General features: G+C 37.7%; 2 protein-coding genes across 4 annotated transcripts in view; one reads left to right on the forward strand and one right to left on the reverse strand.

Annotated features, from left to right (window-relative positions):
- LOC137399367 (maleylacetoacetate isomerase-like) overlaps positions 1–10,520 on the reverse strand; it is a 56,876-nt gene extending 46,356 nt beyond the window's left edge. Inside the window, exons 1-2 of the mRNA XM_068085449.1 lie at positions 10,454–10,520; positions 1,200–1,251 (exon numbers count right to left, since the gene is read on the reverse strand). Of these exons, the coding sequence (XP_067941550.1) occupies positions 1,200–1,251; positions 10,454–10,462 (61 nt within the window). The 5' untranslated portion in view covers positions 10,463–10,520. The remainder of the gene's footprint in view (positions 1–1,199; positions 1,252–10,453) is intronic.
- A 212-nt stretch (positions 10,521–10,732) lies between these two features.
- LOC137399881 (protein FAM98A-like) overlaps positions 10,733–25,212 on the forward strand; it is a 33,668-nt gene continuing 19,188 nt past the window's right edge. For 2 of the 3 annotated variants that reach the window (XR_010979187.1, XM_068086136.1), the window contains exons 1-3: positions 10,733–10,825; positions 22,352–22,497; positions 23,570–23,802. Coding sequence is in view for 2 of the 3 variants with exons in the window: in XM_068086136.1 (XP_067942237.1) it covers positions 10,788–10,825; positions 22,352–22,497; positions 23,570–23,802 (417 nt within the window). In the remaining variant the exon portion in view is untranslated. Of the gene's footprint in view, positions 10,826–22,351; positions 22,557–23,569; positions 23,803–25,212 lie in introns of those variants that run through there. The other variant, XM_068086137.1, reaches the window with a different exon arrangement.

Here is a 25,212-nt window from a genome sequence, read left to right on the forward strand (position 1 = left end):
ATCCAAACTAAGATTTTTATGCATCTAGGTTGTGCATAAGCCACTTCTACCAGGTAAAGGGTAAGCACGTCGACAGAAAGTAAGGCTCAAACACTAGGAACAAATAAAAAAAGACAGTGGGCGTTCTAGAAGATTCCATTTAACCATTTGTTAAATAACTAACAAAAGAACAACTTTGGGCTAATCACAATAAACAGCATAACATTGGATTATGGCTGTAGTAATAACTAGATTAGGATAAATACAGTAGGTGCTACACAAAAGCTAGAACTGTTTCAGCTTTAAAAAATATCAATCAGATGTCAAAAAGGTGTCATTCAGGTGTCAAAAAGGTGTCAGATGTCAAAGAGGCGTCAATCAGATGTCAAAAAGGTGTCGATCAGATATCAAAAAGGTTTCAATCAGATGTCAAAAAGGTGTCAAAAAGGCGTCAATCAGATGTGAAAAAGGCATATATCAGATGTCAAAAAGGTGTCACAAATCCAAAATCATGTTCTGCTCTGCATACTTTATAAGTGATTTTATTAAAAGCTAAGTTCTTACTTCTACCTATTAAGAAAGCTATATACAATTTATGGAGCTAGTGGAGTTGAACATTCGATAACATTTAATAACAGAAAGGTTGAACAATACCTAAAACATGTTAAATGACTTGTTCTTCTTTTAATAACGTCTCTGCTAAATGCTCCCTAAAATGTGTGTCACAAATTAATGAACTCGTTCCTGAGCAAATGCTTTTGTTTGAGTAATTGGGGTTAACCATAAAAATTCCATATAAACAAACATATAGAAATAATGGCATCAATTCTTTAAATAATTGATGCCATTATTTCCAGAATAGTACAGACTTTGAAACTCGATTCTATTGTTCATGAAAAATAGAAAAGCTCTTCATATTTCTGCCTTTTCCATAATGTAAAGCTTCAATCTGAAAAGTGTTACAACTTGGCAAATGTCAAGTTTTTATAACAAAACATCTATGTTTGACTGAGTATCAATATCTTTAACAATCCACAAGAGACAACGCAAGCAGCATGTGAATAAGATCAATACATTTCAGTAAACTGAATGACAAAGTGGTCCATGAATGACCGAATGACTATTGTACAGTATTTGGAAAGTAAAAGGAGAACATCTATGGACGTATTAAAACTCTTGTGAATAGAATAACAGTCAAAACCTACTTTATTTCCTCTTACCTATTCGAACTCTCCATGAAGCGCTGCTCCGGAAATAAGAGTAGAGAACTGGCTAAAAAAGACAGACTAGATGAAGGAGAATAATGTACGGTTCTCTTGGAAGCCACAACAGACGTTGTTAAGTACAGCGGTCTCTAACTTTGTAAAATGTATACAACTCCTCCAATTTCATGTGTCCTTCTTTATTGAAAAATAAAATATGATTTATTTCACATTCGAGACAGGTACCTAGTATATGCTTTCCTGGTACACAAAATAAACGGTGTATTCACATCACTGTGTTCAAAGAACAAAACTAATACAATGCATGAACTCACAACAAATTACATATATTTTCATAGAGACATGACCTTACAAATCAGTGTGACTTCTGTTAACTTTGAGAGACCTCCATCGAATCATTGAGACTGATTTACTGAACTCTTAGGGTTCGATTGAACCCAGATTAATAATAACTGGTTTAGTAAGACTTTGTTATATGTCAGTACATGTACCTATGCTACAAACAAGCGTATGCATAATATGTATACTGCCATATCGAGTAACATTACAGTGACTAGTCCACACACAAATGTGTTATGGGCTGTGTCCCTAACGTTCTTTTCGCTGATATATTTCATAGAATATAAAAAGGCCAGGTACAATCCCACCCTCTCACATCAACATTTGTCTAAGAAAAATGGCAACTTTGTAGTCAAATGGCAATGCCTAACACTTGCGAACTCAACAACCAAAGTTTTAATATAAAATATATGGCAATATTCATCAAGTTTAGTTTAAGTTACAGTCATGTTCTTCATTCATCCACTATGCTTGCTGATACACAAGTATACACAATTGTAGAATGCTTTACATGTAAAATAATCATGTACAGTGAGGACTTACTGTACATGATTATTGCAGTCCTTACTGTACAGCGCTGCATACAGTAAGGACTTACAGTACATGATTATTGCAGTCCTTACTGTACAGCGCTGCATACAGTAAGGACTTACTGTACATGATTATTGCAGTCCTTACTGTACAGCGCTGCATACAGTAAGGACTTACTGTACATGACTATTGCAGTCCTTACTGTACAGCGATGCATACAGTAAGGACTTAATGTACATGATTATTGCAGTCCTTACTGTACAGCGCTGCATACAGTAAGGACTTACAGTACATGATTATTGCAGTCCTTACTGTACAGCGCTGCATACAGTAAGGACTTAATGTACATGATTATTGCAGTCCTTACTGTACAGCGCTGCATACAGTAAGGACTTACAGTACATGATTATTGCAGTCCTTACTGTACAGCGCTGCATACAGTAAGGACTTAATGTACATGATTATTGCAGTCCTTACTGTACAGCGCTGCATACAGTAAGGACTTACTGTACATGATTATTGCAGTCCTTACTGTACAGCGCTGCATACAGTAAGGACTGCAACAAGCTCCTAAATGTTGCTAAGTAAAAACTAGCGTATTAGCAAACAAAAATTGCCCTCAAGTCCAGACAAGCTTTATTGTGAAAAGTTAATATAGTAGAAAATAAATAAGACAATTGACCATTCTAAACATTTGCTTATGGCTCCTGAACACCTATTTTGCAACTGGTTGTTAATAAATTGTGTTTAGATGTGTCCCAATTAACGATGACAGAGCGACAGCCTTGAAAAATATTTTTAAAAAAGTGCCTCAATCTCGTTTAGGAACAAGACACAATTATAGGGTTTAGTTTGGCTATCTTATTAACAATATATAAAATAATGGTGAGAAATCATGGGAGGTCATCCAAAGATGTTCCACCAGACATCCCATCATGAGTCTGATGATCAAAAAAAATCTACTAGTTAGGAGATAGTTTCATCATTTGCGATTTACAGATTAACATATTTGTGTTTGACAGATTAACATATGTGTTTGACAGATTAACATATCTGTGTTTGACAGATTAACATATCTGTGTTTGACAGATTAACATATCTGTGTCTAACAGATTAACATATCTGTGTTTGACAGATTAACATATCTGTGTTTGACATATTAACATATTTGTGCTTGACAGATTAACATATTCGTGTTTGACAGATTAACATATTCGTGTTTGACAGATTAACATATCTGTGTTTGACAGATTAATATATTTGTGTTTGACAGATTAATATATTTGTGTTTGACAGATTAATATATTTGTGTTTGACAGATTAACATATTCGTGTTTGACAGATTAACATATGTGATTGACAGATTAACATATCTGTGTTTGACAGATTAACATATCTGTGTCTGACAGATTAACATATCTGTGTCTAACAGATTAACATATCTGTGTTTGACAGATTAACATATCTGTGTTTGACATATTAACATATTTGTGCTTGACAGATTAACATATTCGTGTTTGACAGATTAACATATTCGTGTTTGACAGATTAAAATATCTGTGTTTGACAGATTAACATATCTGTGCTTGACAGATTAAAATATTTGTGTTTGACAGATTAACATATCTGTGTTTGACAGATTAACATATTTGTGTTTGACAGATTAACGTATTTGTGTTTGACAGATTAATATATTTGTGTTTGACAGATTAATATATTTGTGTTTGACAGATTAACGTATTTGTGTTTGACAGATTAATATATTTGTGTTTGACAGATTAATATATTTGTGTTTGACAGATTAATATATTTGTGTTTGACAGATTAATATATTTGTGTTTGACAGATTAACATATTCGTGTTTGACAGATTAACATATCTGTGTTTGACAGATTAAAATATCTGTGTTTGACAGATTAATATGCTTGTGTTTGACAGATTAACATATTTGTGTTTGACAGATTAACGTATTTGTGTTTGACAGATTAACGTATTTGTGTTTGACAGATTAACGTATTTGTGTTTGACAGATTAACCTATTTGTGTTTGACAGATTAAAATATTTGTGTTTGACAGATTAACGTATTTGTGTTTGACAGATTAACATATTTGTGTTTGACAGATTAACATATTTGTGTTTGACAGATTAACATATTTGTGTTTGACAGATTAACATATTTGTGTTTGACAGATTAATATATTTGTGTTTGACAGATTAAAATATTTGTGTGTACAAATGACAACAAATTAAGCATCTGAGTGTAATAAACATCCAAGATTGAAGTTTGTGATTTTTATCGTCTTACGTAACTTGTAACAAGTCATTTATTATTCACACTTCTCTGAGACCTGTCAAGGCTTGTCAAGACTTATGGGTAAAGATGACTGCTACAACTACTATGCAGCAACTGAAACCCATTCATAGACCATTTTGGTTAATTAATTGACTGTTAAATGTGAATTTTAGGCACAGGTAAAATGTTTACTTCCAGTGACTGAGTCAATCTTTGAATAAGTTGGCTATACTTCATAAAGAAGCCGCCTTACCTCATTATCGTTCTTTATTCTGAAATACTATTACCTAAATGATGCTTCCCCAGATTTTGAAGACTAAATAAAAACACTCCAGTAGGAATAAAATACTACTAAAGATATTAAGTGTGAAACAGAGCTAGTACAGTAAATGTACTATAACTTTCAAAATCTGATTCATAGATGGATTATCACATGATCTTTCACAAACCTAAACTTAACATAGACCTATTCCAGTAGGCATAAAAAATATTTAAAGATCCTAACATTGATATGTATATGGAACTATGAGAGTAAGCGTAACGTATTATTGAAAATTGTAAATCTTGAAATATAGCTGCGACAGCGTGCCAAAATCAGAACTATTGCAACAAGTAGAGAGTAATTCTCCAGATTTTGAGCCGTGAATGATATTAGCAGAAAAAGACATAAAATGATGCTAAATTAAGCCTACAAGTAAACTGTTCAAGCCACATATTAAAATGTATATTAAATAAATAAAAATTTAAATAAATAGATTAGATAAAGATAGATAAATAAATAAAATTTTAATAAATTTAATTTCTAAATAAAATTAAAAATATTATTAATTTACAGCAATTTGTTTGCATACAGCCTTGTTTCAAAAATGCTTATCTACATATATAGAATCAAGTGTTTGTCTGTTGTCATTCCTATGTCCAGTTAATAGCGATTGGTAACAATACACATATTTGCAGTCCGGTGCGCCATGAGAGATCATGATGTCTAATAATTACACGCACAACTATTCCTATGCGTGGCATGCATGGTTTAGTGGTAGGGCGGGTACGGGTTCAACATTCTTATGTGCGGGTTCAACTCCTGTGAGGTGTAATATTTCTGCCTAACGCTCTTAACTTGCTTTGAACAGGCATGGCTCTTATTATAGTAAAGATAAAATTATTAAGTTTCAAGTTAATAATTTAAGTTAAGTTTTATGTTTTAGCTCAAGTTACTCAAATTCATTGGGTAAGGAAACTTAGTCAATGGAAAATATATTACCTCTCACTGTTTGTAAGCTATTTTCAATCATGAGCAAATATGTAGCCTAAGAAGTAAGAAATTTTTTTCAACAATCTATTTTAGCTATGCCTCGAGCTTTCGAATATTTGACTTGAGCATTGGCCAGACACACACAGAAATAAACAAATAACTTCATTTAAAAGTTAGAATAGTCCCACGACCAAACGAGCGGAGCGAATGTTTGAGTTTTTATGATAAATGCATGTGCACACAACTTATGAAAATTCTTCATCAACAACGTCGCAAACCCTTGTACCGAAATCTCATCAACAAATTTAACCATTTTTCTGTGGAGTCGTTTAAGTATAATAACGACACAAAACACATATAAACCTGTTTAAATATATTATCAAGTCTTTGAAAAGTGTCGACAGTATCTTAAAACTTACCCATCTGAATGGATTATACACAAATAGACAGATTAATTTGGCCGAAAATACTTATTAAAACTTGCTAAGCCTTACTTTTATCAAAATTAAGACCGGCAAACAAAACGCCGAGCGACAGAGAATAGAACCATTAAGTCGTGCGCATTTCACGAAAAAATAACGTGCACATTTCACCAGAAATTAAGTTTCTGGGCCATTTGGTTAGTGCGGCTGGCATTAAGCCAGATGTAAAGTAGAGACAGTTCTAGGCTTGAAGTCGCCGGTTAATAAAACTGAGGCTAAGAGGTTTACAGGGATGGTAAATTATTTGAGCAAGTTCAGTAGCGAGTTGGCAGAGTTATGCACGCCTATATATAAGGTGTCAGGGAGTAGATCACAGTGGTATTGGGGTCCAGATCAGGAACAGGCTTTCGAGAAGGTTAAGATAGCTTTGTCTAAAGCACCCGTTTTGTGTGCCTTTGATTTGAGTAGGAGGCATAGGGTGTCTGCAGATACCAGTAGAAACGCAGTAGGGGCAGTATTGCTACAATTGACGGAGGGTAATGTGTGGCAGCCAGTGGAATATGCGTCGAGAAAAATGTCTGAGGCAGAGGAAAGGTATGCAATGATAGAGAAGGAGGCATTGGCAATTACATGGGCATGTGAGAAGTTTGACTACTATCTAGTAGGCAGAAAGTTTGAGATTGAGACTGACCATAAGCCACTTATTTCACTGTTAGGTGAGAAGGACTTGTCAGCCTTACCAGTCAGGGTTCAGAGGTTTAAAATGAGGTTAATGAGGTATGACTACACAATATTTCATACACCCGGGGAGCAAATGTATTTGGCCGACTCTTTGAGCCGACCTAATGGCAAGTTGGACAGCAAAAATAAAATGGGTAGCAGTGAGGATGTAAATACTGCTGTAGTTAGCAGTGTGACTACTGACAATTTTACGGACAGTTTAACGATGGAACTAAGGTCGGAAATGTTGAAAGATGATGAGGCTGCTGAATGTTTGAAATTTGTTACGGAAGGTTGGCCGAGAGGTGGCAAAAGGTTGGGCAGTGAGCTTCTAAAGCTTTATAGTGCAAGGGAATGGCTTACTGTACGGGATGGTTTACTTTTCTTTAGAGACAGGGTATACATACCTAGGTCTATGAGAAAGTTGTACTTAGAGAAGTGTCATGTTGGGCACCAGGGAATTGATAAATGTCGTCAGAGAGCTAGGTGCCACTTCTGGTGGCCAGGAGTTAGCGTAGATATCTACGAGTTCATAGGGCAATGTGATACCTGTGTCATCCATGGGACAGTCAAGCACCAACCCATGGTTGAATATGAGTTGCCAACAAAGCCTTGGGAAGTACTCGGTAGTGATGTGTTTGTATTAGATAGCAAGTTATATTTGTTGATAGTTGATTACTATTCCAGGTGGATTGAGGCACTGCACATCAACGCTCAAACATCTAGGGAGGTAATAGCGGTTATGAAGAAAGTGTTTGCTAGATTCGGTATCCCTAGCATTCTGCGGTCAGATAACGGGCCTTGTTATGATAGTCAAGAGTTTAGAAAGTTTGCAGATTTGTACGGTATCAGGGTAATTACTAGTAGCCCTCGATATTCGCAGAGTAATGGTTTGGCAGAAAGTGCAGTTAAAACAGTGAAAAGTTTGTGGAAAAAAGAGCGGGATAAGGATATGGCATTGTTAGTGTATAGAACAACCCCTTTGTCAACTGGGTACTCACCCGGGGAACTAATGTTTGGCAGAGCGGTTAAATCGAATTTGGGTGTGAGCAGTAAAGGGGAAGTAAATTACGAGGAGTTCAAAAGTAGAGAAAGGGAAAGGAAGTTGAAATTGAAAAGTAGTTGGAATATCCAGCATAGGGTATCAAAATTGCCGGAATTAGAGCCAGGACAGGTCGTCTACGTGAAAGCGCCTCCTGACACAGGAGCAGCAGGTACGGTGGTAAGAAGGGACAGTACACCAGAGAGTTATTGAATACGGGTTGGTTCGGGTGAGATCAGGAGAAATAGGAAACATATTTTTCCTCTTAATAACAATCTCTCCTGGGGTTCCTCTAACGATACTAACACCGGTAGTCAGGGTGCTAACCATAACATCCCTAATGATTTCTGTGAGTTGTTTGAGGATAGTGAGGAAGGTGAAACACAGTACTGGGTAGACAACCAGCCTAGGCCTGGTGGAGGCGGGGAGAGAATAGGTGGTTTAAATGATGAATCGGAGGAACCACCCGGTGCCACGGTTGGAAGTGGCCTAGCCAGTGGTGATCCTGATGTGAGTAGTCGAGATACCCAAACCTCGCAGAGTACTAGAGAAGGGGCAATAGTCAAAAGCACAGTCACAAGGAGTGGTCGGGTCAGTAAACCCTGGCTAGATAAAGATAGTTTTTACTATTAACCGTTGTTAAAAGATGGTTGCCCTCTTGCAGATTGTTGTAAAGAAATTTCATCAAAACTACAATCTCAATGGAAAGCAGTTCAGGTGGTGATGCTAGTGGTGACGGACGACCGGAGAAGAGCAGTGAGGAGAGAGTGGGGGAGAGGAAGGACGGTAGTGAGGCTAAGAAGCCTGTGGTATATGGCAGTAGCGGTAAGATTTGGTGCATGATCTGTAGAGTTAAGCGAAATCACTTGGCGGTGAATTGCCCTGGTAATGCTTGCAGGAGGTGCGGGAGAAGTGGACACTGGCAGAAGGACTGCAAGGTACCCATCTGCCAGTGGTGTGGCGAGACCGGGCACGCGGTTAGTGGATGCCCCCGTCGAGGTACAGGTGGTCCAGTGAGCACGGAGGCAGGGAAAAGGAAGGGCAGTGAGGAAGTACCAGCGCCTCAGAGGAAGGTGAGGAGTTATGCGGAGGTGAGTGGCGGTGCTAGGCAAGCTGCTGCACCAGTACCCATTATGGGGAAGGTGAGCTTTTTTTAGCAGACGTGACCAGTGGTGGGATGATGGACATGGAAGGTTGCCGGAAGAGGATCGCTAGTATTGAGCGAGAGGAGACGGAGGTACGTAGGAAGTTCGAGACAGAGTTGGTCAGACTGGCTGCCGAGCGCAGGGCAGCGGTCAGTGAGTTTGAGAATGCAGAGGCATTCAGGGCGGCCATTGAGCAGTTGGCCGAAGTTCAGAGGAGGATTGCGGGTAGTAGGCTTGCACCGAAGGAGGGTCAGGCCGTGGTAAATAGGTCTGGGCCTATACCAATTCCCAGCTCTGTGACGCCACCCCCTGAGCAGCCGATTACGGCCCAGGGGGAGACTTCCCACAGGATGCCTGTTAGGCCCGTCTCCACTGGGGAGAGCGTGGTCAAGACGGAAGGGGCGGAATCTGAGGTTGAGGAGTCGTTACCGGCCCAACTACCAGTTTCCGAGCCAGTTGAGAGTAGTGGTGGTATTGGTGGAGGCAGTGTTGTTGGTGACAGAGGTCACGGTGGTGGTGACAGAGGTCACGGTGGTGGTGACGGAGGTCACGGTGGAGGTGACGGAGGTCACGGTGGTGGTGACGGAGGTCACGGTGGTGGTGAAGGAGGTGGAGGAGATCAGGAGAGTAGTGCAGCCGAGTACGACAGCAGCCCCGGGTTGCTCGAGAGCGATGGTACGCAGGATATGTTGATGGACCAAGACCTGGGTTAAAGCGTAAGGTAAACTTCACCAGCAAGGTGAGTCGCTGAATGAGTTCCAATGTATTTCTGAAAGGTTAGTGGCCCATAAAAAAAAGAAAAGAAAAAGGGCATGTTGTCTAATCGAGCTGGTGAACCGCGGGCTACGCTAATGCCCGAGGTCATGGTAGTTACAGGTAGTTACGAGAGGTTACGGGAAGGTACGAGAGGTTACGGGAAGGTACGAGAAGTCAAGAGGAGTATATAGGCGTCGGGAGATTCAGAGGAGGTTCTTCTTTGCTTCAACCACATGTGAGTACGCACATTTATACAACAAACACCTTCAATAGTAGTTGAACTAGTAATAATCAAATTAGTTCCCACAGCAAAACTGCGTCAACTAAGCATAGTCAAAATAGAATAAGACGACAAACCAAATTCAGATCACAAAGCAAATTCAACACTGATGTTGTGTGTGGGTTCGGCTTAGTTACGCATAACGTAATTTCTCCCAAAACACTCATAACAAGGCTACTGCAAGCACAGCAATTTTTTTTCTAAAAGTAGACAAAAACAAAAACTGTGCACAGTGCAATTATCATATAAAATAAACATACAAATGTTTGATTGGTAGCACTATTTCAAGCAAAATATAATACGATGTTTTGGTAACTTTTTGCAGTCACCCAGCGCAGCCCAAGCGCACTACAAGAAAGTCCACGGTACATTGGACAGACAATAATTTTTACAGTGTTTAAATGCATACTTTTCAAAATTAATAGAACTATCATGGTATCAAAGATCACATTGTTACCGGTATGAATTACCTTTGGCATTGCTAATACAGTTTCCAGGTTCGGCGCTTCACTAATTGGCTTTCGCTGCTTTCTCACGAGCTAATTGAAAACCACAAAAGCGGAGACGCTATAAACTCAAAGCTAATTGGTAACACGTTAATTCGCCGAAAACCCAAGTACGACAGTATGATTGGTTGTCTAAATATACGCGTTACAGTGTATGTACATAGTAAGAGGGCTTCCCATAATGTTGACGGCTCGCGTTATAAGATAAACCTTGACCTATTGTCGACCTTTAGCCGTGTAGCGCTCAACGGATAAGCTGCGCTGATCTCATTTTTGACCGATATCGAACTTTCAAGTGATGCTGAATAGTATTTTGGACGCCTTAGAGGATATAGGGTGAGCTGTCAAATGGCTAACTTAGACCAACACACAAAATTTTACAAGATGCGTATAATTAAAGTTTGTTACATGATTGTTAGTTACATAAGAAATTCGAATTAAGGCAATGTGGTTTGGGAACCTTGTTATGTGTGGTTGTGGAGAAATTATGTTATGCATAACTAATCCGAATCCACACACAACATCAGTGTTGAATTTGTTTGTCATATTATTCTATTTTGACTATATTTAGTTTGTGTACTTTTGCTTAGCTTGTAGGAACTAATTTAATTATTACTGGTTCACAGAGCTGCCAACCCAAGAGTGTGGCAATGCGTGAGATTTGGTTTTGGGGCAGTTGATGTATCAATGATAGTATATATAAAGTTGTGGAAATTGGGGCAAAAATCTCACGCATTTCTCACGCATTTTCATTTTTTCTTTGGGGTGATTGCGTGAGTCTCACGCCCAATGCGTGAGAGTTGGCAGGTATGCTGGTTCAGGTACTAATGAAGGTGTTAAGCTATTGTAAGTAATGCTGATATTTACCAGTACAAGTTACTTCTTTATTCTATAAGTCAAACAATTAAAATACACAACTTAAAAAATTCTAAAACAATAGCATTAATGACAAACAATTAGAATAGCTAATAAAAATTACATCCTTACTCAAACGGTCGTCTATGCTTGTTGATCAGTCCTGTACAGCTGTTAGTTTCGACAGTCAAACAAGAGTTGTGAGAGGTCATAAGTAGAGAGTGTCGGCAGTTGAGATAGTGGCGTAAAGGAGGCTCAGCTGGTGGAGGAGAAGGAGGCTCCATTGGTAGAGAAGGGAGAGAGAGACTCCTCAGCAGGCAGATGGGAAAGCGTCCAAGGAGGCCCTCGGGAAGAGAAAGAGAGTCGGAGCTCAAACTAGAGCCGGAGATAGAGATGGGGATAGAGAGATGCTGAGTCATTAGAGCTGTTCTCTTTTATAGATATCTGGCATGTGGGATGGTTAGCCTGTGGGTGTAGGTTGAGTGTCAAGGTTCGATGCTTTTTGTCAGGCGTGTGAAGATATCTTGTTTGCGTAAGTCTTCAGCTGGTGCACGTGATGTTGACATGTAGGGTGGAGCTCGTGACTTACTCCTGATATCTAGGTCATGTTTGACAGGAGTGGCAGATCTGTATGTGACTCATTTGACTCGTCTTTAATGTTTCTCTGGTGGCTTCTTGATGATAGTGGTTGGTAAGTTTAATTGCTTTGACTTCCCTTTGGCATGTTCTCCATCTGGTGTTGACGCAGTTTCTATGATTGATTTCTTCCAAATTTGAAGTTTCTAATTTGCTTTTGACATTTTCTAATTATTGAATCTTTTAATGTCTTTGGGTGTCTTGCTGCTTGTACGAATTATATGCTTATCCTGTGGTCTGGCTACATTCCCTGTTGGTATCTTGTTTTCGCAGTATTTCCATACAACAACCTTTTTATAGCAATTCTAAAGTAAAAGTTAACAGTTCATTTTCAAACAGCACAAGCTATATCATTGGATTTCACAAATATCAATGATATTTGAGTTTCGATGGTCTCCGCTTACCCGTATCAAATGGTCTAAATTAGATTAAACATTACTGTTTGTTTTTGAAAATGTCTACTATCAAACTATTATTTATTAATCTTTTTGTTAGTGAGGATAATGCAGTAAATGCACTAACACAGTGTTGCCATTATATGGGCAAGTATTTTGATTACTTGCCCCTAGTCAATAAATGATGTAGCCTGTAGATGTTCCTTTTATTTCATCTTGTACGTATTTGTTGTATGATGAGGCCAACGAACCTGTTTGGTGACCTTTTGTAGAAGGGAGGCTTTACATTTTTACTATGTTAAATATCACTGCTCAGCTAATCCGTATGACTTCAATAATTTCTCAAAAGGGCGGTGGCATAAGACGTCCATGTAGCTTTGGCTTTACAACCGTGATAATACAACCTGCATCTTTTTTGGGCAATGCAGGATCCACCATATAACTCAATCAACTGCTTAACTAATAAGTGATAGCTCCCTTACCTGTTCCCCGCCTTACCCATGTTGCCAGTCTCCTCTGGGTGACACTCGCGTAAATTTGACTTTCGATTAAATTTGACTTGCCTTTTTCGGCTGCTTTCCTGGCTCATCCAACCCAAACCCATTGTCCTAGTCAGTCTCCTCACTACTGCCATTCTGATTACTGTCACCAGTACTCTCATTGCCACCATGACTACTGTTACCAGTACGTTCATCGCCACCAGACTCGCCACTGCTTAGCTCCGAATTGTCAGAGAATTAGTACAGAGTTTGGATCAATAATGACTCCTCAACCACTGCTGCTGGCTATTGCATATTTATCTCGCACGCACTAAAACGTGTCAGCAGAACAGGCATTTCATGACAGTAAACCTGCGCATGCTTGACTGCTGAGTGCACAGAGGGTTCTGCTACTAACTCGGGTATTGGTATAGTCATAGACCTATTTTTCCCAGTCTGCCCCTGACAGGGTGCCAGTTACTCTTTGCAGTTTTCCTCTCCATCTTAGCCAACTGCTTGACAGCCGCATTCCTCAACTTTGTTTCGACTGCCTTTGTGATGGCTTTCAGCCTCACTTGTCCTGCTCACACTTTCTTCTTGCCCTCTTTGTTTTTTTTTGTATATTTCCTTATCAAATCCATATATCATATCCATACACCTCAGCCAAAAATGAGCCAGCCTTTCCGTTACAGGTACTGGCCTAGCTCCCTTCCTATCACCTTGGCATAACTTTTTCTACCGGAGGTATTAGTGGATCCAGCCTTCTAGCCCTTTCATAACTGTGGTCTCCACTAGCTGCATTTATACTTGTATGTAGACAGCCACTAACTGCGTATCCTATTTTGCTGCACCAGTGACAAAATTGTATGTTCCATTCGTCCTCCAAAGTCATGAATTTCACCACATTTCTAATGAGCATTGCTAAAACTATGGCATATGGTCACATCTTGCTTTATGAACCATACAACTTACCTCTTTTACCGTACAGCAAATGCTTTTGTTTCACTTGCATTATTACTTGTAGCCACTTGACCACCACAATCTCCACTATCCTGTTGTTTTGCACTGTTTTTGCTGTCATTTCACCATCACTTGTCCAACCTGTCCTCACTATCGCTCCTCTTCTCCTGTCTTTCACCCTTATCATCTTCCTTCTGAATTGAGTACCGTGGACTACCAATAACTAATTTGATCTTGTAAGACTACCAATTTCTAAATTATTTTCTGCAATATCACAATCCATTATCAAAATGTTAACGTTTAGATTACCAAAGCGAACAAACACTCGATTTATTACTGATACTACCATCTAATGTGTTTAAGCATTGATTTAGTGCTTCAATCCGCCTGGAATAGTAGTCAACAAGATTATGTACACCTTGTCTCGAGAGAAGAACAAATTGTCATGTTCGGTAAACCACTTTTTCCCGCTATAACGCTTTGCAAGTTCAGTGCCAGTATTTTTGTTATTTTTGCGCAACCTATAACACATTCTAAACACCTCACAACATCACTGCTTTTCAACATTTCAAATTTTATTTTTATCTTAGATCTTTCTCGAAAATTTTCACAAAGCCTGCATCGAAATAAACCACTATTTCACCAATTTATACCATTTTTACTACAATATTGTCCATTAAGTCAACTCAATTAGCCAGCCAAATTTATTTCACATCCGGTTGTGAGAAAGATTGCGTACTCAACTTTGCTGCGATCTATTTGGGTACCGGTTGCACTGACCAATACCCAATAACTTTAAACTCACTGCTTCTAAATTTACATGTCTCGACTGAGCTGCTAATTTCACTCTGCATTTATCTTAACCTTGACTAATGCCCATTATCATCTTTCTCATATACTACGATATTAACTATAAAATATTAATCCTTCCGCACTACATAAAAACTTTTCCTTGTAAATAAACACACAACCAATTTCAGTTGAAGAGAACAACAAAAATCAAAAATATGACAACAGGATCATGACCTTCAAAAAAACCATATCTTGCATTATGCCAAGGCTATTATGCGAAATCCAAATAAAGAATGTAAAGCATGTTTATAAACAAGGAAGTGGAAAATAAAAAGAACTAAAAGACTAATTGCTAGACATGGCGGAATATCTTAGAAACTAAGGCTGTTGAAGATTTTGGTACTTACAAAGTGAATTGGCGGTGCTTGTAAATACATGTTATGTTGTTATTTTGTAGTTGCACCATTAAAGATGTGATTGCGTCAAATTCGAGTTGATTTTAAAAGGAAGTATTTTTCTTTGTTTATCAGTTGATATGTTGTTTGTTGTGTTAGGCGATCTCATTGTCAAAATATTTGAAGATTAAAATCGAAAAAAATTGGTCGCGGCAAAAACGCTTAGGCCAAAAAAGCATGCCCAGACTTGCCCAAAATGATGTAACGCGTGATACAACCTGTCTCTATCTCTTGTATTCACATCGGCTATTGCGATAAAAGTCTAGTCCTACGCCGCTCTATTGGCATGTATATTTTATCTTGTATTTGCTCGTGTTGGCTAGAATAAAATTTTAAATCCAGCTACAGTTACATTATTACCAATGTCTCAAACGCCTCAAACAAGGAAAGTTAAAAGCTTGTTATATTAGCTTCTTCTAAATACTGTGTAAACACCTTAGTACCAACTACTAATTCTACCGGTCTACGGTAATTCTGTCAAGCAAACTATGTAAAATAAGCTCTTTGTATCGGCACAGCACTGTCGCTACCTACACTAATGATATACAGCCCCCCAAAAGCCCCGCCCACATTATGCCTGTTGCCTATCCTTGGAGGGGCTGTATATCATTGCCCACACCGAAAACTAGTTTCATTCCAAGTTCTAGTTTCTAAAATAAGCAAGCCGCGTCTTTAAAAAGAATGTGGCGAAACCAGCTACATCCGTAAAAGTCATGTACATTGTATAGTCGACTGTCAACGTTATCGAATCATTATTGGTATCAATGTGTAAAAAAATTCACTGGTCACATTTGATTAGTTGATTCAAGTACTAAACAAATGGTTGGACTATGCCAAAGTGCACGTCCATGCAGCTCTGATTGCTCTTCATAAATTCATTTTATCAGACAAGATTTCAGCACAGGTGTCAATGGGGCTTTTGATGTATTCAATGTTCTGAAATCATGTTTTGCATTATCTTCAACAATATTATTTTATTATATAATTTTTACAAGCAAAAAAGTTAAATCATCATAAAGCTTTAATAAAAATATCCATCCAAGTCGTGGCCACTCACATAGTTTCAGCTCATACAATAGGACAAATTCATCTACTGCAGCAAACTAAAAAAAAACATCATGGTTTATGCAGCACACATTCAAGTCTCTCTTTCCCATTTATGGCAGTTCCAAACTGACAAAGCTGCTTTGGCTGGTGGGACCACATAAACATTCTGTAATCAATAAAACAAATGCAACAAATATGTCACTCTAACACGTATCTACTGAAAGCTTTCAAATTTGGAGTTAGATTGCAAGTAGAATTTTAAAAATGAATAAATGTTTAAAGAATAGAGAAAGTATGATATTATGATGCTTTATTATTTATCTTGAGGTGTTGACTGATGTTCTAAAAAAAATCAAGGAGATTGACCCACCAGAAGCTGAGATATAGCCAGCCAAACACAGGTCTACCCAAAGACATAAGTGTTTTGGTAATCCTCATATTAGCATCATTATATGACATATGAAATCGACTTGTGTGCCATTGGTCAATTAAGCCAACTAATGCGCTCTCTTATAACAATCACGGTGTTTTAATTGGTTTAATCCCCGGAAGTATAGAGCAATCAAATTGGGCCTAACAATCATTGCTCTGAGAATTCCGAACCAGTGTCTCGGACGTGTAGATTAGTTTTAGCATGAAATAATTACATGCATCTATTATTTCGCAATATTTTGCTATTTTGCTAGTTCAGCTTAGTTTTGTTGTTCTCCCACTTAGCTTCCATATTCAGACTCATCTTTAGCGCTGTTCAGATTTTTTTATCTATAGCTATTAAATGGAATCAATTAAATCAATCATCAATCTCGGTTATCATTTAGAATTTTCTACAAATTATATTAATTACATCATTTATTCTATACACAGTTATATTATTATTTTGTATAATATGCATTATGATTATTATATTAATCATAAAAAATAATTTCTCAATTTAATCATAAAAAATAATCATAGATAAGATAATAGATAGATTCATGAATCAAATCAAAAGTTATCGTTTTCTTTTCTTACAGCAAGAGCAGCACGGTCAAATTATTCTTTTCAAAATGATGGCTGTAGTAAACTTACAGTCCATTAATAGTGGCGATAATCATGAAGCTCAACTGAATGCTGTTGTAGGTACACAGTAAAAAAGATGATGAATGAGCAAAAATTCATGGTCCCATTTCTTATTCTAAACAAACTGCAAATCACTGATACCGTATAATATAGACTATACACGCGCCGTTCGTTGAACAGAGGATCGTCTTAGCACATCCGTGGAGATAGAGTTAAAATTTGAGGCACAATAGTCAAAATCTGCTCTTCTGCTTTGAAAAATCATGGCAAGGGGTTGTGGGTAACTGCCTTTACCACACAATGTTTGCTTGGTTTTCTTGAGAAAACAGAATTAGTCTATAAATTCTTTACTATCGCTAGAAGCGTTTCACATCTCGTAGCCTAAAACAATCAGTATACGCAACGGAGGTAAGGGTGCGCAACTCCGGCACATGTCCAATAAGTCGCTTTCATTTGTCACAATTCTCTGGATGTTCGAAGGGTTTTTCCTTTGATTTGTTATTTGGTAGACCTGTGTTTGGCTGGCTATATCTCAGCTTCTGGTGGGTCAATCTCCTCGATTCTTTTTTAGAACATCAGTCAATACCTCAAGATACATAATAAAGCTTCATAATATTCACACTTTCTTTATTCTTTAACGAAAGCATAAGTACGCTAAGCCAATGATTCGAAGCTTTGGTTCTGGAAGTTAAAGATGTGCTTTGATCAATCGATTTTCTTCACTTTCTACAAGTGAGAAGTGAACATCTAAAGTCAAATCATAAATCTAATTTACTACCTAAAACTGCGAAAGAAAATTTGAAGCAAATGTAGCTAAGTGAAACGGTAAAACATTATAAAACGATGATTGGTGATAGCCAAAAGTTATAGTTCTATTAATTAGTACATGTATTAATGATTACTAAAATCATTACCTTTAGTATATTCATCAATCTAAGTCGTTGTATTGCTAGATGCTATGGATTAAAAAGAAGCCGTCAAGAACTCACCGTGCATACGTATCTTGCACGCTTGCACAGGAAATTACATTATAACCTCAAACAGGAAAATATAATCTGAACAGTATATCTATAGGAGACTCAAAGTAAAAGATAAATTTACCTCCATTTTCTTATCTTCCTCTGGAGCACTTTAATCACCTGATGCTCAGAAAACTCAAAGACACCTTCGCCGTAACTTTATAGTAATTTTTACATTTCTGTTGTTTGTCAATAAAACGTGTCGATCGAGTCATTCATTAGAGTAACGATTTAATTTAGTAAATATTGATGTCCATGCGATTTAATAATAGAGTAAAATCCCTAAATTTGAGATCACAGACAACGCGTTTTACAAGTGATAACATTTATTACGACCTATATAAAAATTTCGTGCTGATGATTGGCTAATAAAGCGATCTTATATTTATCGCCTGTGGACTCTTTTCAGATGTATCACTAGTTCCGTCACAAATGAAGCACCCGCTGGAATCTGAGCTTTTTAAAAGATGGTCTCATTCAAACGCATATATCTCTGGACAGAGTTAGTCTACAAAGACAAAAATTACATCAAATTGTAGCTGATGTTTTAGCCTTTTATTGGTCTTAATTTCATTAAATCGACCTTTTTGATGCAACCACATCTTTAATGCCATAATTTCTCTGAGAACGTGGAGATCCTGTGAAACATCAACTAATAGTGTGGACAAACAAGAAACATTTTGTTGTTCTGATTGATGGTATTCTATGATGTTGTATGGCTTTGGCCTTCTCGGCTGCAACCACCAGTGTAGTTAGCTTCGTAGTAGGTTTCCAAGTTAAAATATTGTCGAGTTTTCTATCCATATGCTGATTTGTTTGAACATTTGTTTGAACAATGAATCATTCAAAAACTGAAATTCCACTGTATTTCAAAATGGTTAATTATTTGTCACACAACCTCATGTACATTACTAAGTATTAAATGCATGTAAATTAGCAATAGATATTAATGTATGCAAGGTCTAGCTTTCATACATACACAGATCCTTTATTTATGGTGCGTGAAAAAGGTTTTAGATAAATTTCATTCTAGCATCCAACATTACAAAACTTTAGATTACTTTTATATAGATACCATCATTCCATTCATTAGCGCTATTATAAAACTTGAAAATACTTTAGACAGTCTATTTCTGTCTATATCCCAGACAGTCTAGATATTTGTTACTGAGATGTAAAACACTTGTGCTGCCAGATCATTCGTTCTCAGTTCAAGATGCTGCTCAGCTAACCTTTTAATATCTTGAAAAGTCACATAGAACACAGGCCTGAAACAATAATGCAAGCTTACAACAATAATATACAGCTGCTTCAGTATCACAGAACTGCCACAATAACACAAACTTAGCACACAAACTCACACATCACAATAACAGAACTACCACAATAATCCAGATCTAAAACAATAACACAGACTTACTACAATAATGCAAACCTACCACAATAACGCAAACTTACCACAATAACACAGACTTACCACAATAACACAGACCTACCACAATAACATACAGCTGCCTCAGTATCACAGAACTGCCACAATAACATAGAACTGCCGCAATAACACAAACTTACCACATTAACTCACACATCACAACACAAAACTGCCACAGTAACCCAGATCTAAAACAATAACACAGAGCTGCCACAATAACACAAACTTAGCTTACTAACTCACACATATCACAATAACACAGAACTGTCACAATAACCCAGATCTAAAGCAATAACACAGACCTACTACAATAACGCAAACTTACCACAATAACACAGACCTACCACAGTAACACAGACATACCGCAATAACATAGACATTCCACAATAACACAGACCTACCACAATAACACAGACCTACCACAATAACACAGACCTACCACAATAACATAGACCCACCACAATAACACAGACCTACCACAATAACACAGACCCACCACAATAACACAGACCTACCACAATAACACAGACCCACCACAATAACACAGACCTACCGCAATAAAGTTCATTAGTGCTTTATACTTTCTATAACACACTTGATAGTTCTAATCGGTAGCTTTAGATTGAAGTCAGACTTCAAGTGTGCAATTTTGCTGTTAAACAGACGGTAAAGGTTTGTGTTGATTGCAAACTGTTGAAGTTTATTTTGTAACCACAAGTTAATATGTGCTAGAAAGTGAATAAAAAATACACAGATGAACTTACCATGTTTCTGATAACTGTGATACATTCCAAATGTACGGTGAAAGAAAAAAATCTCTGCCCTTTTCTTAGTCTAGGATGAAGTTCTCAAGTTGGCTCAATTGGCTCTAAACCACCTTCCAATCCGACAATGATCCAAAAACCATTGAAGGTGTCTTTGTTTTACAACCAAAACTCAATTATATATCTATGTTCTAAGGAGTCATAACATGTGCTGATGTGAGTAGTAACGTAACACGAACTTTGCATCAACACGTATGATTGTTGCTCTCACATTCATGTCTATACACAAAGGTAATGTCATTAATTTTGTATTGAATTGTGATTGGTACAAAGTATCATACTTTTAACTGGACTCTGTATAGGGTTTTTCTGATATGCAAGGTGAAGAAGCATTGCTGGTATACATAATTGTGTCTTTCGGTCTTCAACTAGGACTGATGTTAAAAGAAACTTCTATCAAATTTCAGCTGAACAAGTTGAAATTTCATTTAAATTGGAATGATGAATCAATAAAAATTTAATTCAGTTAAGTCAAAATTTTTGTTATATAAAGTAAGAATATATTCAAACAAGAAATTTGAAAATCAAAGTTTAATGTGTCAACTGATTGTTATAAAGGAGAGGGTGAAGTCTTTCCTTTGTATCTTTGGATCTTTATCACACCGGGTTATATCAAGTGTAATGATAGACTTAATTCCACCTTATGGTACCTGACTGTCGGCAGTCATGATATTGTTAATTATTCATAAGGAACGTTGGCCATGAAGATAATTTAACAAGATCATCTTCCATTTTATGTTTATGTGACTTGATTTTTACTCTCTGTACTAGAGATGCCCCGATTCTAATTTCACAAGCCGATTCAGATACCGATTCGATATACCGATTCTTATTGAAAAATAATCCGATTCAGATACCGATTCAGATCTTTTGGTTGGCATAGATAATTGTTAATTTTATTATGCAAATATAAATACAATGCAAAAAAATATAAATATTCATGTATTATTTGTTTGTGTTTATGGAAAAAAGACATACATGTATATACAATCATATACTGCCATACCGTGCATCTAGTAACAAAACAGTCCATGTTTCTTGAAATCTGTTATTAATAATGGTAATTACTGTTAGTGGTACAGCTTTATCTGTGATAATTAAGTCTTTCTTCTACTGCTGAACGAACTGCTGCGCCTGTACTGTTTAGAGCAAATAAATGTTTCGTTTAATTACCATTAGTGATTCAATTATCTCAGTGAGGCGTCTTTATCTTCTATCACTATCGATGTAGCCAGTAGTACTGAAGGCTCACTTGCCACAGATGATGGAGGACAGGCTAAATACCGATAAGCCACTGAGGTTCATTTATGCGATACAAACGATACATCATATAGTCAGGATCAAGAGACAGATAGATAACTTTATGGGTTAATGCATCGGCTGCTCAAATTACTTTCGTAATGCTAGTAAATAGAAACATTACACCGCATTCATGTTTCTCATGATTGTTCTTTTGTTCGTGATTGGCTGCAAGAAATCATATCGCTGTAATTGGGCAATACCGCACTTCGTGATTACGTCCTGACTAAAGCCAAAATATTCCTCAGCTGTGTGGATTTTTACTAGGCTATAGACATGAAATAGATTGTGTGACAGGCTCGGAATTCATTAGGTAAAAAGAAGGAACTTGCAGCTGATGGTTTGTTATTAGTATAGCAGGCTAAAATACGGTTTTCTGCTAAATAGTTGACCTGTAAAAATTATCTGAAGTTTCCGATTTTTTAAGAAAAGATCGGCCGATACCAATTTAGATACTTAACACCCATATCGGCACCGATACTGATTCCGATATTAGAATCGGGGCAACTCTACTCTGTACATATTATAAAGTAGTAAAGAAAGATAACACCCTTCACACTGTTTAATAATCAATAATCGTTAGCTTATTTTTTTATGTCATATATTTTAGCTATGAAGGAGAACTAAACCCAAGTAATATTGAGGAAGTATTAAAACAGGGCAGTCACTCACCAGTCTACACATCACTGGTTTCATTTTTGGTTCAACATCTCTGTGGCTTCTATGGTATCCAGGAGTCTGTCACACCTGCTACAGGTGAGCGCGACATCTCTGTGGTTTCTATGACACCCAGGAGTCTGTGATGCCTGCAACAGGTGAGTACATTTCTGTGGTTTCTATGGTATCCATGAGTGTCATGGCTGCCACAGGTGAGTATAACATCTCTATGGCTTTTATGGTATCCAGGAGTCTGTCACGCCCGCTCCAGGTGAGTGTGACATCTCTGTTTTCTATGACAGTCAGGAGTCTGTCACGTCTGCTACAGGTGAGTACAACATATTTGTGGTTTCTATGACACCCAGGAATCTGTCACGCCTACTACAGGTGAGTACATCTCTGTGGTTTCTATGGCAACCAGGAGTCTGTCACACCTGCTCTAGGTGAGTGCAATATCTCTGTGGTGCCAATGACACTCAGGAGTCTGTCACACCTGATCCAGGTAAGGGTCCCAAGTCCATCTATGCACTGACGAGATAATCACATAGTAATGCCAATCAACATATACGTATATGCACTATTTCTAACCACAGATCCATGGATTCTTATTGAGTTCTGCTCCATACAGTTAAGAGAGCAATAAATTGCTTGTGATTGTCTGAAGAGTCATGTCCTGAAGATTGCAATGATGTCTAGCTTTAAGCCTGGCTCCCATATTGATTGCGATACTCCGGCGGTAACTTGCGCAGCAAAACGTTTGCGACGTAAGGCTCGGCGGCATATGTTCACATATAAGCTGCATCGCTAAACATAATCGCGTAATCAAATAAAATGCTCGCTAACCACGCTGTTTCCATAATGGTGACCTTCACCCGTACAATGCATTTTGGGAAGGTTTTGCCTGCGGTCTTTAGCAAAATTTGAGCAGCGCGAAACTATTGCGATGCCGCCGGCAACTACCGGCGGTCGTCAGCGGCACCCGGCGCGTAGGTTCCCATTTCACAGCTAGTAGCCTGCGGTGCTGTCGCCGGTGCTTTGCGACGTATATGGGAAAACAGGCTTTATATGATCATTATCATTGAGAGGAATATATTGGAATATTCATTAGTGGCCTCATTATATACATTACGCTCTACATAGATGCAGCTCTGATAAGTACATTCCCCTGTAGATCAGCCAACAGCTGAGTCTAACTCATGTTTCCTTATGGAACTGAGTGGGTTCTTAAGGGAGTATGGCTGCCCACACCGTAAGCTAGTCGAGGGGCCAGTGGATCAAAGGTTACAAGACAGTCAGAGCAAGCTGCATCTAATAGACTACCTTCTGTCAGAGTTCCAGGCTGCCCAGATCTACTTCACTGACAAGCCCCAACAAGTGGTTAGGCAAAGGCCCTATCAACAAACAGTAAGTGTGTGATGTTGTACTTGCATTGCGCACGATTCTGAAATATTGTTAGCCATTTCTCAAGTAGAGAGTAAAAGTGGAGATGCTGATTAAAACGTGAAATACAAAAATAAAACAATATTGAAAATTAGTTGAGTTAGTTTAAAGTTCAGTTAGTTTAAGGTAGCGCAAGACCCACCACCTATCTTCATCATCACCAGTTCTTTTGAATCTCTGCATCTCTGTATCTACGTTTACGTGGTCCTAAGATTTAGTGGCAGACAAAAATTGCCTTTTACCAATTATTAGAGTTAGTTTTTATTGGCCAATACTGTGTATGTTTTAATACTACCGTAATTTCCCAGGCAATATTTATTAAAGAGTTTTTGTTTTGGATTGCGGAATGAATTTAATTGTATTTTTATGGAAATCTTTGTTCCAACATACAATTGTTTCAATATACAAATCGTATAGCTCTGATAATAGATTTTATATTTAATGATTTGACTTTATGTTTATGCTAGCTTAAAAAGAAATGCGTAATCTATTGTACAGAAGAAACCTGGCAAAGGTCATTTCCTCACTCCTATGAAAATTATCGCTAGATCAATATCAAGGTTGTTTTCTTAGCGCCAATCTTTGCCAACTTTGCAGTTTCTGTTGCATCATCGATAATTACATAGCTGGCAATCGTTTTGATAAGTGACTGTTTTTTATTTGAATAAGAGCTCTGCTGCTGTCTGTTCAAGGCGGTCAGTCATGTATGGGAGTTAAAGCCATGGCAAACTACGGCCGCATCATTCAATGTAAAGACAGTTATAACCATTAAAATTATTAATAGGTCTGTATAGGTTGGTTCACACTATATCACAATATGTCAGTGTTAATCCCATAATACGTAGTGGTCGTTTGTGATAACATTGTTAACAATATAACATCTCCGATTGCATAATAATAATCTGAATAATCCGCGGCATAACATCGTTACACAATGAAATACTGGTCCCGCAGCAATGATGATGAAGGAAAATATAGGTCATGCAATCTCACCATAGTCACTCATCATCGCTGAAGTGGTACACATTGCTCAGACTGTCGTGGATGCACAGCCAAATATTGTGAAGGTTTGACAGCTGCAGTGTTTCTCGACGTATCCGCGCTACCTCGGCGATGGCATTATTTGACGATGCCCATAGTTGAAAAATAATCCTGAGAGGGCAAACTTGACAAACTCGATATATTGTGAACCAGTCTTATAGCTGTGTAAGTCATGAGATTGTTTCTTTAATAGTTTGTAGTTTTTGGCAAAAAGACAATAGGCTAAGATATTAAGATTTTAAATGGAAAGGTAGAGGCTACCCAGTGACAGATAGTATCCATCGTTATTTCACGTCATCAAGTCGTTTGCACATGCCCTCGTTCACGAAAAAG

This window comes from Watersipora subatra, chromosome 7 (assembly GCF_963576615.1).
Source record: "Watersipora subatra chromosome 7, tzWatSuba1.1, whole genome shotgun sequence".
NCBI classification, from domain to species: Eukaryota; Metazoa; Bryozoa; class Gymnolaemata; order Cheilostomatida; family Watersiporidae; genus Watersipora; species Watersipora subatra.